The 16,064-nt window shown below is 37.2% G+C and overlaps 2 protein-coding genes across 2 annotated transcripts in view; both read left to right on the forward strand.

Moving 5' to 3' along the window:
* Positions 1 to 9,899, forward strand: part of MYH15 (myosin heavy chain 15) — a gene marked incomplete at both ends in the record, with an annotated part of 196,140 nt that extends 186,241 nt beyond the window's left edge. The window contains 2 exon segments of the mRNA XM_084870441.1: positions 5,245 to 5,363; positions 9,807 to 9,899. Coding sequence (XP_084726567.1) covers positions 5,245 to 5,363; positions 9,807 to 9,899 — 212 coding nt within the window.
* The window catches only part of CIP2A (cellular inhibitor of PP2A), a 561,728-nt gene that overhangs the window by 270,644 nt on the left and 275,020 nt on the right, over positions 1 to 16,064 (forward strand). The gene's annotated exons all lie outside the window — the stretch shown is intronic.

Here is a 16,064-nt window from a genome sequence, read left to right on the forward strand (position 1 = left end):
ACTGAGGACTCAGTTCCGAACTCTCGGCTCTTCCAAGGGCGGAGGGGTGAGAGAATGTGCTCCTGGCATATACTCGATGAGCCCCCTTTAATCTAATTTCAAAGGCGAGCGCGCCTCGGATGAAAGACTTAACGGGAGTACAAAGTACCATTTTCAACCCGTCTGGGAGAATTAGAGCATTTGTTCTTCTGAAGAGCTGGAAAGAAGTTTTGGCACAGAGCCTGGCATCTTTCTTGGTAGGCATAGCAACCTTTGTATTCAGATGAGTAGGGGAGCAAGTCCCAACTGGAGCAGCAGGCTCCTTTTATAGTGGGGTCACCTGAGTCTCGTCAAGACTGTTGTTAGGTGTTTTAACAGCAGGCAGGCAAGAGCCTGGCCTCTGGATTCAGGTGGGATTTTTACTTTTTGCTCCAAAATTTACTACTTATTTGACTTTGATAATAGAGTCGTCTTTAAGCTGTTTCTGCACCTGTAAAATGGAGATTGGAAGTAGCAATGGATACAAACAGTCTCTTTAATCCTCATAGCAACTTGATGAAGTAAAATGCCTAGCTACATAGTAGGCACACAAATACTGTTTCATGTTCTATCAACCTCTCCTTACTTTCTACTGTCTTCCCAGCTTTTCTTCCGAGAGGAGATCTGGAGAAGGAGCTGTGGGTACAGCCAGGCCCATGTCTAAGGCACCTGAAGCCGGGAAAGGTCCTCTTCTCCCTCACCCCCAATATCACTCCTTTCTATTTAAAATTTAGAAGCAATTAATATCAATAAATATTCAAAAGGGCAAAGAATCCACAGAATAGCAAAAAGCAAACCTAAGGATGTGGAAGTAGAGAAACTGTGTTTTTCCTCCCACCAAGGAGGCAGACAGGGCCAAGGATTTGCCTTGCTCGTACTGACAAAGAGTAGCTGCTCACAAGAATGTGAAATGTGTGTTTATGGATGCCCACCCCAACTTTTCCTTCTCCCTTCATCTTTTTTCTCTGTATCGTGCGTTTTCATAGGCACTCGGTAGTTCAACAGTTTGATTGCCAACCTGATAGTGTTTGGGGGGAAAAGACAACTAATGTGTCCCATGCATTATTATTCAGCAGAAATAAAAGGATATATGATTAGTACATTAAACAAGGGACATGCTAGACTTCTGATAGGAATGATGGACACTTGAAGAAAGTGATACCTGCTCTGTGAAGCCATCCACAGTCCTTTACAGATAACATTTGAATTGTGCCTTGCAAATTAAGGAGGATTTCATTGTGGGCAGGAAATAAGAGGGAACGGCTCATTAAAAAAAACATTTTAATCCATCAAAGGGGTATGATAGGAGTCAGTTCCTAAACACCGGAGCTTCAATTTCCACACTAGTAAACGAGAACTGACCTTCCCAAGGTCACAAAGATTAGTTGCAATGTGGCCAAGAGCCAGACCTTACTCCAGATCAAGTTTTTCACCACTCTGTGGCTATCCCTTTCATTATCAACCAGCAGCCATTATCAACCAGCAGCCACAGCCGCTGGAAGTTGGGTGCACCTGCATGGCAAACTGGCTCTGGGAAGAACATTAAGAGGGGCTACTGCTCATATTGACATCTATTATTTAACCCTACACACATTAGCCCGTGGGTACCCATTGGGCACAACCTTAATCCACTTTGCAAACCTCTTGTTCTGGCCCTCCTCCAACAACCAGCTCTGCAAAGGCTTCAAGCAGCTAACTGCAGCAAAACTGGGGCACCTTGCCTTGAGACTATACCATCCCCTGAAGGTTCTGAAGTGGGAAGTGAAATACTCATAGGAATTTTCTCTATTTCTACATGCACACGCACAATCCAGAAATATAAAGGAAGTAACATCCATAGTAGGTCTGGAGAAGATGAATAAATTCTAATGGTTCTGAAACACATTTTTTGATGTTCCTCAGAAGGTCCCAAAGAATTGAACAGTCACTGAAGGCGGTGCCCTAATCAATAATGCATCTCTGGTTGACTTGCTTTTGTTCCTTGTTTGATTCCTCCTGAACCTCAGCCCTGCTCCCTGCACTAGCCTTTGTTTCCCTGAAAGCAGAGCCTGCGACAGCCACTCTCAAGGTGTCACCCTTCCACCTTCTTTTGCCTGGACCACACTCCCACCCTCACCTGGTACAAGGATGTATCCTCCATGATCTAAAAGTCATTTAGGAACTTTATTTTCACTTTTGTAATAAAAGGACCCATATTCTGGATATCATGGTTGACCATTTTCAAGAGCTGCTACACAATTTCAGTGTCAATGTTGCCTTTGTCTGACATCAAGTTGGACAATTTTGGTTCATGTTAATAAGGGAAGGGTCAGGCTTATGTAAATGAAATGATTTTATCAACTGAAGGCCAAATAGCATACCACCTGGAAGGTAACACCAGTGGCTAAATAAAAAAAAAAAAAAAAAAAAAAAAAAAAAGTAATTTTGTACTAAAAAATCATTTACATCAATACTTTGGATACAAAAAAATATTTTTCCGAAAAATATATTACTCAAGTCTGAGAAAAACTGCCTTCATATAATTCTCTAATTAGAGTTTATTATGTTAGTCTTGGATCATTTCTTATATTTCTAATCACTTCCATGTACTTTTACTCTTGAAAACTTTTTACTAGTCAACTATTGGGTCGGCAGCTAAGTAATTGCGGATTTTTTAAAGAAAATCAAAGACAATTTTTTCATGGAACTAAATAACTTTATTCTGTAATGTATTGCCCATTTTGATCAATGACCTTTTGCCATCTTTCAGGCAGCATCATAATCCCACGTTCAAAAAACTTCTGGTTTTTATTAGCAAAAAACTGAATCAGGTACGATTTGACATCATCATCATTATTGAAATTTTTACCATTCAAGGAGTTTTGTAAAGATCGAAACAAAAAGTAATCAGATGGTGCAAGGTCAGGACTATATGGTGGATGTGGCAAAACATCCCAACCAAGCTCCATTAATTTTTGCCGAGTGACCAAAGATGTGTGTGGCCTTGCATTGTCATGATGGAATACAACACCTTTTCGATTTGTCAATTCGGGCCGCTTTTCTTCAACTGCATTGTTTAATTTCGTTAGTTGTTCAATGTAGACATCAGAATTGATCGTTCGGTTGGGTGGTAAGAGTTCAAAGTAGACAATTCCTTTGTAATCCCACCAAACTGATAACAAAACCTTCTTTTGATGAATATCAGCTTTTGATGTTGTTTGAGTTGGTTCACCTGGCCTGCTCCACGATCTTTTCCGCTTGATATTGTTGTAAACAATCCATTTTTCATCGCCAGTTATCAGTCGTTTTAAAAATGGATCATTTTCATTACGTTTCTTTAGCAAATCGCAGCTGCTAATGCGTTGCGTTAACTGTGATTCTTTAATTTCGTGAGGAACCCATGTATCGAGTTTTAAAACATAGCCAAGTTGTTTTAAGTGATTTTCAATGCATGTATGGTTGTACTGTGACAGTCCGAATTGATTATTGCTTTGATTAGGGCGTCATCAACTTCAACTGGACAACCAGAGCGTTTTTCATCTTTGAGTGAAAAATCACCAGAACAAAATTTGGCAAACCAATTTTGACACTGCCGTTCTTTTAAGGCTTCGTCACCATAAACAGCACATAACCTTTTATGAGCTTGCAATGCGTTTTTCCCTTTGAGGAAATAAAAAAGCAAAACATGACGAAAATGTTCCTTTTGATTTTCCATTTTTTAACGAACACCAAACGAAAACTACAAAACAGATCAAAAAACTTTTTTTACTGATTAACAGCTGAATAGCCAACTATCAAATAACAAAATGTGTTTTACATTTGTACTACGTCTGCAAACCTAAAAATTCAACTGAAGCCATATATGTGAGAAACCCGCAATTACTTAGTTGCCGACCCAATAGTAAAAAAGCACAGTATCATCTATTTCCTATGACATCTAGCCTTTCTAAATCTTCTTACCTTTATAAGGTGCTGTTTTTCTAGTATTAACACAATCAGTTTCCCAACAAGTGTAGATTTCTCAAAGACTTTCAGCTATAGCTTTTTTTTCCATTTTTATCATCACGAAATAGAACTAAAACTAAAGCTCTCTTCACAATTTCTATTTAACCATATCACCAGAGTAACACATTTTCCCCATTTCTTCTATAAAATATACTTCCATAGGCCAGGTTCCCTCAAAGCAAAGCCAGGGATGTGGATTCCAGGGGAGCCATAATAAAGTGAGGGAAGTAGAATGGAGAAGGGGAAAGGAGCGAAGCAAACAAGAGCTTGATTGAAGTCTGTATAACTAAGGGCACAGGGAACTCTGGAGCATGAAAATGGCACCACACACTTGTTCATCCTTGAGGTAAGGGGCGAAGTTTTCTATCCTCAAATTACTCAGTCAATAAACTTGAGCCAGTCCAGATAGGACACACAACCTCCCAGGCATCTCCAGGTAAGGAGAGTTCTCTGAAGAGGCCATTCTTGAACCATTATCAACCAGCAGCCACAGCCGCTGGAAGTTGGGTGCACCTGCATGGCAAACTGGATCTGGGAAGAACATTAAGAGGGGCTACTGCTCATATTGACATCTATTTATTCACATAGCTAGTAACCTATAAGATCCATCCAGGAAACAGCAACAACCATAGGTATTTTATAAAAAAGCAGTTATAGGAAATTGGTCACATGGGTGATGGGAAGTAAAAGGGGTAAGTCAATCCAGTGATTAGCAGTTAACAAGATGGGACTATAACCCTTAGAGCTAAAAGGTAAGGAAAAAGGTTGTGTTATGGGTCAGAGCCCTATGGAAGGAGGTAGAACCCCTGAGGGATGCAGATGGGATGCCTCAGGAAATAAGGGTAAAGTAACCTGGTTTCTCCCTTCCTGCCTTCCAGTTTTCTGCAAGTGTCTCCTATTGGCTAACCCTACATAGAAACTGGAGGGATGGAGGAGGGTCAGGGAAATGTAGCTTTTTGTGGTGCTCAGCAGAGTAGGGGAAAGGCAGAATGAGAGCAAGAGCCTCTAGGCAGGTGACTGACACAGGCATGATAGCACACATCTATATTCTTCTGTTCATACCTAGTGACATATACACGTACCGAAACAGCAGAGTGTCATCATTTTCTCCATTATATAGAATGATCTAGTTTGGGGACAGAGACATACATCTCTTTAGATTAAAACAGAAGTTATCCAATTTATGCCAGGTCATAGTTAAACCTATATGAAATGCATATCATGTATTGTTTTTCTACTCAGACCTTAGTTCTCAGACTGTGGACGAGACCAACAATGAAAGATACACTTCTCCTGGTACCCATTTCCAAACAAAATTAAATCTAGGCAAAGATATAAGACAAAGTGGAGATTTGTTTAAGGTAACATTAAGGACTGAGTTCCATTCTATTAATAATCTTGGCACAGGCTGACTTGGCAGGACCTTTTCTTTGCTTGGATTTCCTTGTTCTCCTTCAGATATTTGAGTAAATAATGCTCAATATTTGATATTACTTGATATTTGCAAAATGTTAGTCATCACCTGAAATTTGCCATTCACTAAATAACAATTAAGTATTAACCACAGATCCAAATTTAGTGGGCACATTTGCATGTGTCTTTAATTATTTGTTGATTTGTGTCAGTACTTGGGACTACGCAAGAGACAGCTTCTACAATGGCTGCCCCAAGGGACTTATAAATGATTACAGGCTTATTAGAAAGCACAGAGAGGCAAGCCTCCCAGGTATTGTCTCTACCACTTGCAAATCCAATAGCTGAAAAAAAAAATTCCTCTTTGCTATAAGTGGAACCATTTTTCAAGTATATATACTATGTGCAGAAACTCATACTGGTCCCATTTAGTAAACAGAGGAAAATAAACATTAGAATTCTATAAGTGTTCTCAACTCCTTATTTCTTTAAAACAACCTAGAAGATCTGTAAGCTATAACCTCCTACCAAATCCATAGTGGATTTTAGTGAATTGCAAATTGTAATGCAAGAAATATTCTTTATGTGAGGGCAAATTAGCGCACAGTTTCCAAAACTTCATTTTCTTAAAAAAAAAAAAAAATAACTGAATATGCATGTTAAATGTTGAATTTTAAAATTTTTCTGTCCTCAAGCAACTTATATACGGGGGCAAATAACATAGAGTCAAATAATTATAATATATCAAGCATTCACATCTTTCCCAAATTCAAAGTTTTAGTGGTCTCTCAAGCTTTTTAATCAGTCTGGAAATGCACCAGAAAGGCATCCAATTCTATATCTGCTGAGATGAGAAATCAAATTCACAATCATAACACAGCAAATTCACTCTTACTGCCAATATGGATGTGGGATGCAGTTAATTATTAGTGATTAACAACTTTTGAGAATCAAGTTTGAGACCATTATACTATAAAGTTTCTCTTGATAATCCAAATGAATTACATTGACTTGCCAAGAAATTTCAAAAAAATTAATTAAGACAGCTGATTTCCCCCCAGCGATTAAGAAGAAAACAATATACTATTAACTCCAAAAGAATATGATTTATGAAAATAACATAGTATATTAACTGATACTTCTGAGGAATTTTATATTTTTTAGATACTTTTCTCCTGAAAGCAATTTATAAAGCAATTTATAAAATATGTAACTACTTTTCCTATAAGTATAAAAACTGCAGATAAAATAATATTTAAACATTATTTTAGGCTAGAATTTCTCTAGCATTATATATTTGTTCTAGTCTAGGTAAATATGAGAGGTGTGAGCAGACACAGAACATATATGAGTGCTCTGGAAATACAAATTTGGGGGTGATCAAGGGGATAAAGTGATAATTAGAATAAAAAAGCAGGGGGATGTCAATAGTACACAGTCATCAACCTCAAAGAACCTCTAAAGGCCAAAGCTGGAAATGTTAAGCGGCAAAATTAATTATAATATCGGATTATAACCCCCCAAAATTTTAAAACTCTATGAGTCCATACTCATATAAATGGTTAAATAAATAGCCCTGGATGGGTGGCTTGGGTGATTGGAGTGTCATTCCATAATAAAAAAGGTTGTGAGTTTGATTCTCAGTCAGGACATGTACCTAGATTGTGAGTGGTTGTGAGTTCCATCTCCAGTTGGGGCTCATATGGGAGGCAACTTATTGATGTTTCTCCCTCATACTGTTCTCTCTCTCTCTCTCTCTCTCTCTCTCTCTCTCTCTCTCTCTCTCTCTCTCTCTCTCTCTCCTTTACTCTCTTTCTAAAATCAATAAACATATCCTCGGTGAGTATTAAAAATTGTTAAATATTTTTCCTTACCAAAGAATATATGTACATACAATATATACCAACCTACTTTAGGAGGTAGAATTCCTTTCCCCATGGGGTGTGAGCTGGAATTAGTCACTTCCAACGAATGGAGTATGAATTAGTCATTTCATACTAAGGGGGAAAACAGTAACTTTACATTGGAAAAACAAGCAGATTTCATCTTAACCAAGTGATCAAGGTTTGTATTACGTGTTGCTGTCAGATGAAGAGGCACTTCACTTGTATGGGGTTCTCCCACAAAACCCACCATGCAAATCTAATCAGGAGACAAACAACAGAGAAACCCAACTTGAGAGAGAGTCTGCAAAGTATCTGACCATTACACCTCAAAGCTGGCAAGATTACCAAAACTAAGAGAAGTTCTTGCAGATTAGTAAAAACTAGAAAGACAAGTACTAAATGCATGTGTGGTATTCTAGCTTGGATAAATTAGAAAAATAGAAATCAGTAGGAAAACTAATAAAATACAACTAAAATTTATAGTTTAGTTAGCAGGATTTTACCATTGCTGATTTCTCAGTTTTGACAAATGAACCATGTTTATGTAAGACGTTAACATAAAGAAAGCTGGGTAAAAGTAAACAGCAACTGTTTTACAATCTTGCAATTTTTCTGAAATTCTAAAATGATTCACTAATAAAAAAATTTAAATTACAACCAAATGAAAAATATAACATATGCCAACAAAATAAGTGAAAGAATATGACGAAAATGAGATTGCAGATCTAAGGAAATGAAACAGGCATTAAGATTTCTAAGAGAAATATAACAATATAGAGCTTGCTAAGTATCAGCAGAGATACCGCTGAAAGCCAATCACCACATATATATTTTTAAACCTACAGCTCCCCTTCTGTTTGTCTTCTTTACTACTAACACGAGTACACGTCACTTCTGACACTTCAAGTTACCAATTGTGAATGCATTGAAATAATTGAGGGCAGGGAAAGACATAGGGCTGACTTCAGGTTGTGGTGGGATAAAACTATGGGGAAAGCATTGTGAGTTGAATAGGAAGTACCTTAAAAAAAAAAAAAGACTGCAAGAAGATAACTGTAGAAGAAAGCAAACGCCTCAGAAAACAGCAGATGTGTTGGAATTGTCACAAAAGGAAATGAATAAAAGTGAGGAAACGGAGCAACTGTAGTCTTGGAATTCAATCACCTATTTCTGCTGTCACATCTCTGGAATTCACTGGCAAGACAAAAGGATGGTAAAAAGCCCCTCAGAGACAACTTGCAAAACTATGTCAGAGCATGCAGCACTAAAAGAACAAGAATGCACAAGAATTAGAAATGCAATCTGTAAAGCACACTTAGAATATAAACTTGTTTGGAATATAAAATAAGAAGCTAGCCCTAGCTGGTTTGCTCAGTGGATAGAGCATTGACCTACCAACTAAAGGGTCCCAGATTCAATTCCAGTCAAGGGCACATATCTTGGTTGCAGGCTCTGTCCTGGCTCAGGCCCTGATAGGAGCTCATTTAGGAGGCAACCAATTGATATGTTTCTTTCAGATTTGATATTTCTTTCTGTCTTTCCCTTTCTTATCCACTCTCTAAAAATCAGTGAAAAATATCCTCCAGTGAAGATTAAAAAATAAAATGAAATGAAATGAAAAGCTAAATTCAATGAGGAAAATTTGGAGGCCCTAAGTCTCTTCACTTTCAAATTTTAAAACTTACTCCAAGATCAGAAGACATAAATTAGAAGAGATGTTTATAATGTATAATCTTTCCTTTCCAATGGGATAATACTATGAAAAATTTCAAATGTGTTAGAAGATAAACCTAAATATTTGTGTCATCACTCAGTTTTTATTGCTTTCAAACCCAAATTAAAGCAAATTTAGATAAATATACAGGATTCTTAAAGTGCTTGAGAATTTACAATTCTCTTACAAGCAGCACAACAAAATCCTAGAACCAACTGGCTTAAACAACAAAGGAAGTTTTCTAAGAAACATACCTGAAAAGACTCTGGGAGCTTCAGGTCAGTTTGATCCAAGACTCATCTCACCAGGTCTCATGTCTCAGCTTTGCCTTCCCTGATTTTGCTTGACATACAGTCTGGCTTCACACTCTTGGTAATGAAGTCTCAGGCCCGACATCTATGCACCACCAAACCCTGGATAGAAAGAACAAGATTTCCAGCCAGCATCTTTTTATGAGAAGTTTGTGTCCCAGAAGCCCAACCGAACAACTGTTTGCTTGTTATTGGCTCAACTGGGTGAAGTTCTCATCCCATTCATCACACTGGCTTCCCTACTTCCTAACTGGTTTCTCCTGGGAGCACTACTTTAATAAATAATTTGCACCTAAATCTTTGGCTAAGCAGCTGCTCGTAGGAGACTCTTCTTTAAGACACAAACAAATGCAATCAAACCTCCTGGCAGGTTATCCTTGAAAGCCTTGAGCTGTTCCTTCCCACTTTCACATCTCTGCAAATGCTGGCAGTTCACTCAGTGACAAAGACACTTAGTTTTTCTTATACACCCTTTCCTAGGTCTTTGCTGCTTCTCTTCAAGAAAGCCTCCTACTTCCTCAGCAACTCTCAAATCTCATCCATGTGCCCCCTGAAAACATCATTCGACAATAAACTGCTCCTTACCTATAACCTGCTCAGATTCCTGCCACCTGTCAGCCTCAAATGAAACATGATTCAGCCCCATGCACCATTTCCCCTTCTCCCTGTTCTCAAGAAAGGGTGACTTGTTTTCCTATATCCTCTCACATTGGAATCTGGAAACAAAGCTGGAACTGTCCTTTTACATCATTTCTGTATCACTATGGCTTCTAGATCTCTCTATGAGAACCTGAATTCCTTCTGAAGTGCCTTGTCTCTACACAGGAAGGAACCAAGGGCATGTCAGCTATATTTAAGATAGGTGGGGCATATAGGGTTGGGATATAGTATTCTTTATATCTTTATTAGGTATGAAATGTTTTTTAATGAGTGCCTTGTGGCTTGGGTTATCTGTCTTGCCTTTCTTATGCCCCTCACTCAATAATCTACCAAATCCTAACCATATCCCTGATTGGAGAGGGTGTAGGCTGGGCTGAGAGACCCCTTTCTCCCCCGCCCCCCGAGTGCATGGATTTCCTGCACTGGGCCACTAGTAATTCTATAAAATATGTACTAATGACCATTTTAAATATCAGTGGGTTGAGGGGCAAGAAATTGAATAATTTATTTCAAATTCATAGCAAGTAACAATGCCTTAGTATACTGGTAAAGCACCTGCTTTTAACCTCATACCATGTGTCATGGAAGACAGATAATATGGCCCAGATATGCTCTTTGACCAATTTATTCTCCTCCTCAAATAGCCAATATATTCCTGTTATCCACAGAACACAATTTCTTTTAAAAAAAATAAAATTTAGTATCTCAAAATCTGGTTCCAGGCTATCTTTTAAAAAATTTCTAGTCTTTATACACCCCAGGATTCTGGTCATAGTCACTTGCCTGTCTCTTGACTGTGTCCTGTGTTCAGCCCATGCTGTCTCCTCCACCTGGGAAGTGCCTGATGTCAACATCACCTGTCAAAGCCCTTTCCACCTTTCAAAGTCACACATAAACCCAAAAGCTTCTTAAGATCCTCCTCCAAACTACTTTCTTTTATACTCCCATAGCAATCTCCTGTCTCCTATTGTGGCATTTATTGTACTTGGCCTCTTACATGTTATTAGAGTAAGCCCATGGCTGACTGAGACCAGCGCCCCCCCCCCCCTTTTGTTTTATACAAGCACTTATATGTGGAAAAAGGTCTCCATCTGGTAGGGGCCAGAGTCAACCTGTAAGACGGCCCCAGTGATCTGCCTCCTAAAACTGATACCCTTATGTAATTATCTCCTCTTTGAATCTAAGCAAAATCTAGTGACTCACTTCTTACTTTATTTAATTGACAAGACAGAGAGTGGGAAGAGAATGAGAAACAGATTGGTTGCCTCCCACATGCACCTTGACTGGGTATCGAACCTGCTGTCTTTGGTGCATGTGACAATGCTCCAACCAACTGAACCACACTGGCCAGGACTAGTGACTCATCTTACCAAATATAGACTACAGCAGAAGTGATGAGATACCTTTTCCAGGATTAGATTATAAAAACACTACTTCCATCATTGGAGTTCACTTGCTCTCTTGTGCTGAGGGAACCAGATACCATGATGTGAGATGGCCGATGCAGAGGTCCACATAGCACAGAATGGAAGAAGACATTTTCCCCATAACTAGCAATGAACTAAGGCTCTCAAGACCAACAGCCCATAAGGGACTTTATCCTTTTAACAACCATGCATGTGAACTTGAGGTGAATATTCTATAAAGCCTTCAGATGAGACCACAGCCCTTGTTGATAGCCCTTGAGAGGCCTTGAGCCATGGGCACTCAGCTAAACTGTATGCATATTCCTGACCTACAGAACCCATGAGCTAACCTTTGTTTTTTAAAATATTGCATTGTTGCCAAAACCGGTTTGGCTCAGTGGATAGAACGATGGCCTGGGAACTGAAAGATCACAGGTTCGATTACGGTCAAGGGCATGTATCTTGGTTGTGCAGGAGGCGCCTGATCAATGACTCTCTCTCATTGATGTTTCTAACTCTCTATCTCTCTCCCTCTCTGTAAAAAATCAACAAAATATATTTTTTAGAAAATAAAATACTGCATTGTGGGTTAATTTATTACACAGTAGATAACTAATATAGTAAGGGTGCAATGTGTAAATTATATTTTAGGATACATAACTGTAATGAAAGGAATATATATAACACCCCAAAATAAAAAATATATATATATTTATTGTGTCAAAGCTATAAAGAAAAAGCTATGAACACGTTGGTTTATAATTCAAAAGAGTTGCACCAGGAATTTGTAACCAGGCAGAAAGACTCATTTCTGAATGTTCACTATCAAAAGGGAGTTTTTTATTCCAGGTACCTAACACTAGATAAATGATGTAGAGGGTGTGGATGGAAACAATAAAAGGCCATACTCTATAAAAGCTCTACAAGTTCATTAATTAGAATTCTTGCTTGACAAGGCATAAGACTAATGTTCAAGGAACTGCCTCTCACAGTACACATGCCACCTGTCTTTAAATTAACCACAGTATAAAATGCCCTCTTACTGTGGTAGGCAGTGCATTTGTCTCATAAATTAAGCACAATACAATGTCACTCTCCTGAAAAGAACAAAATTGGCTGTTTATTGGGCTTATAAAAATATATCATGTTATTTGCAAAACAACCCATTGAGCACAGAGAGACATTGCTATAGACTTTAGGGGGGGAAAAAACAAAAACAAAAAACAACTTCTAAACTTTCCCAAGGATTTAGCTATGATTTCATGGTAAAACTCCCTACAATGAAAAGCAACATAATGGATGGAGTCTCTCAGATTCAATACAAACAATAGTATCACAAATAATCCTCTCTACATTCCCCCCTCCCAAAAAGTATAAAAAAAGACAAAGAAAGCTTTATGACTAAAATGTGTCTCTAAAAAGAAACTAAACAAAGTTAAAAAGTATTATCAAGGATTAATTCAAAACTAGGATAGTCACAGGTTTAATTAAAATGTCAGTAAACCCTAATTGTAGTTTGAGGTAAGCTAATGAGAAGAGTTGATCATGAGAGAGGCTTTGCAAAGCCACATTCGGAGCATGTACTGAAGAAGGATGGGCTCCACTGCTTAGCATGTCTATCACCCAACAGACAGTAGAATTCTTATTTTGTTTGCATCTTCCTATTTTTAAAAAATGGTTCTTTAAGCAAAAAGTCATAGAACAGAAAAAATAATGTCTAAGGAGAACTGAAAGCCCAGGTAGAATGAGGCTCCCTAATTCCTGGATGTAGATTAAACAATGAATGATGTAAAAAAAACTTGCTTTGCAGTTGTAATTATGGTTTTCTTGGCAAATTCTTTAAAGTTGTTTCCATAGACAATCTTTAAACATGATGAAGATAGCTAGTGAAAAAATTAGCTGCTAGTTTTCTTGAATCACCCAGATATCCCAGGACGAGTTAGTTATGGAGTGAATTGATAGCCAGTTACTTTATATCCATTTGATCTCACTAGGTTTTTAATGTTGGGTACATTTGATTGGGTGGTGCCTCCACTGACTGGCTACTGCCCCAACCTTAAAGGTTGTTAAGTATTTTCAATATGCTGTCATTCATGGACAAATATTAAATCTATAACTGTGTAGATGAAAGCTAGTCTTATCTAACTCTCCAGAAATAATTATAGCAATTGAGAGAGTATAGTACAGACCATAATTATCTAATCTGGTAATATCCAGGCAGAGGGCTATATATATACCACAATTGATCTTGTTGAGAAAACCAGCGATGAATAAAATTCTTGGGATAAGGGTCCTAGCTGTTAGGTCTGTGTCACTGAACAGAAATGGGGATAAAACCTTTGAAGGGTTTGAAGGATTCAACAAATTAATGTATGTAAAAATATTTAGAACAATTTTTATATACATATATACAATAAATTTTCATGATTATAAGAGCCTTGGAATTCAGAAATGAGGTCCCCTTACTAATAATTACGAGATGGAGTTTTTAGAAATTGCCAAAAGCATTTTGTCATATAATCAAAAGGAATAAAAAACTCGGGAATATGAAATATTCATATTTTTTTATTGTCTACAGGTCCCATAGGCAAATTACATATTTTGGAGGAAAAACTTAACAACCAATAATATCTTAACCCTTAGAATGTTATTCCATTACACCCACGAGGAGATGGTCTTTCCAATAACCTACTAAGACTGAAAATAGGGAACATTTTATACTGTATCTTAGCATTTTAGGAATTTGAAATTGACTCTAGAATTATACATGATCTATATTTCCTGAGCTTTTGCTTTCAAAAAGGGTTTTGAAATATAGACAGCTACTAGCCGTGTTTGGAAGTGGCTGCCACTCTTCAAGATCACCAGCAGTAGATATTTAAAATATTTTGCTAATTAAAGGGGAGCATCTTTGTCTTGTATTAATTTGTATTTATAATTTTTAAACTAATTAAACAGCTTTCCTGACTACTTTAAGTTGTTGCATACATTACTTAGGAAAGTATCTTGAGGAAATTTTTTGTAATTATATCTAAAGTTTTATTTCCAGGTTGTGGGCTCAATCCCCAGTTGGGGTGTGTGCAGGAGACAGCTGATTCATGTTTCTCTCTCACATCGATGTTTCTCTCCCTCTCGCTTCCCTCTTTCTCTTAAATCAATAAAGACATATTTTAAAAGAAAAAGTTGTGGTAAAAATTGCTACATAATTTTAGGTAAATGATCACGGAATGTTTTAGTTTTTAAAAAAGATAACATGGCTATTAAAAAGTATTACAAGTTCTTTAGAGATCAGATAGTTAAATGAAATGGTTCAAAGAATACATGAATTAAAAAGTCTATTTAAATATAGAAAAATGTTTTTAAAAAATACTTTAACTGCAGACTGAAATAAGGATTGGTCTGGGACAACATGAGGGGGAAGGCCCAGTTTAACCATAATAGGTTTAAAAGAAGAAAAAAATGGCTAAGATACTCCCAAAACAATAAGTAAATTTTAAATATATAATGGGGAATAGAACATTCAATAAAGTACTGATTTTTTTTATAAGATTGTGGTATTTTCCAAGAAAATAAATAATTTCATTTTGGGTGGTGGGCACACAGTGAAATATACTGATCTCATAAAATAGAAATCCAAACCTGAAACCTTAAAAAGAAAAAAAGAAAGAAAGAAAGAAAGAAAGAAAGAAAGAAAGAAAGAAAGAAAAAAGAAAAAAATTTTCTTAATGATGCAGGATAGTAAGAAGCTAGGAAAATTCCTTGACAAGTGGAATAAGGGAAACTGAGACAAAATAATTAAAGAAGACCAAATAATTTGAGCAATTTACAGCAAGCTAATGAATCACAAATCTTCCCTAACCAAGGACACTGAAGAGTAAATGGTTTATACCAGGTACATTCCAGATGTACCCTCATCCTCATAAGCACATTTTAATGAATCAACACATAGAAGGAAGGACACACCTGGAAAGCTACTGAATATTCTAAGACTCTCCCGGGAAACTTCCTCTATAGATAGAAATATTACCAAAGTCAGTTTTAGTGACATTGATTTTATATCATTGACAGGACATCCTAGTAATTGCAGCAGGATCTAGAGGACAGAACAGAAAGAGAAAGCAAGAAGTTTTTCTCTTCCAAAGGTATTTTCTGTAGTGCCTCTAATTTAGGTTAATTCAGATGAAAATAACCCCAGTTGACAAAGATGGTGTGTAGGACAGAACCTGGGTGGTCATGGAGAAGTAAAAAATTCATAATAATACATTTTAATATCTCCAGTTTTTAATCTTAATATATTCTTGGTTGGGGATTACTAGTTTAAATGGCTGATAAAGAATGATGTACAATTAAAGACTACAAGATTCTAAGATCAAGAGCAAAGAAAGAACATCTCGCATGACCCAGAATTTAAAAATAAGCATCTGAAGAGCCATTTAAGAGTTTTACATGGAAAAATCCTGAAACTAAAGACATGATCAGAATCTACCTGCTGGCCACACTTTATTCCTTAGCAGCAAGGGATTCAGTAGAGTGAGCGAGCTATCACAGAGACCTGCTAGAAACAAACATTGAGAGTGAAGAAAGTCTTCAAGGGAAAGGTCTATCTCCAAAGAAAGAAATCCACATGGTTTTAAAGATCATGGAGTCAATGAGTACCTAAAATACATATTGG

Source organism: Pipistrellus hanaki (assembly GCF_964339955.1).
Source record: "Pipistrellus hanaki genome assembly, chromosome: 2".
In the NCBI taxonomy this organism is placed as follows: domain Eukaryota; kingdom Metazoa; phylum Chordata; class Mammalia; order Chiroptera; family Vespertilionidae; genus Pipistrellus; species Pipistrellus hanaki.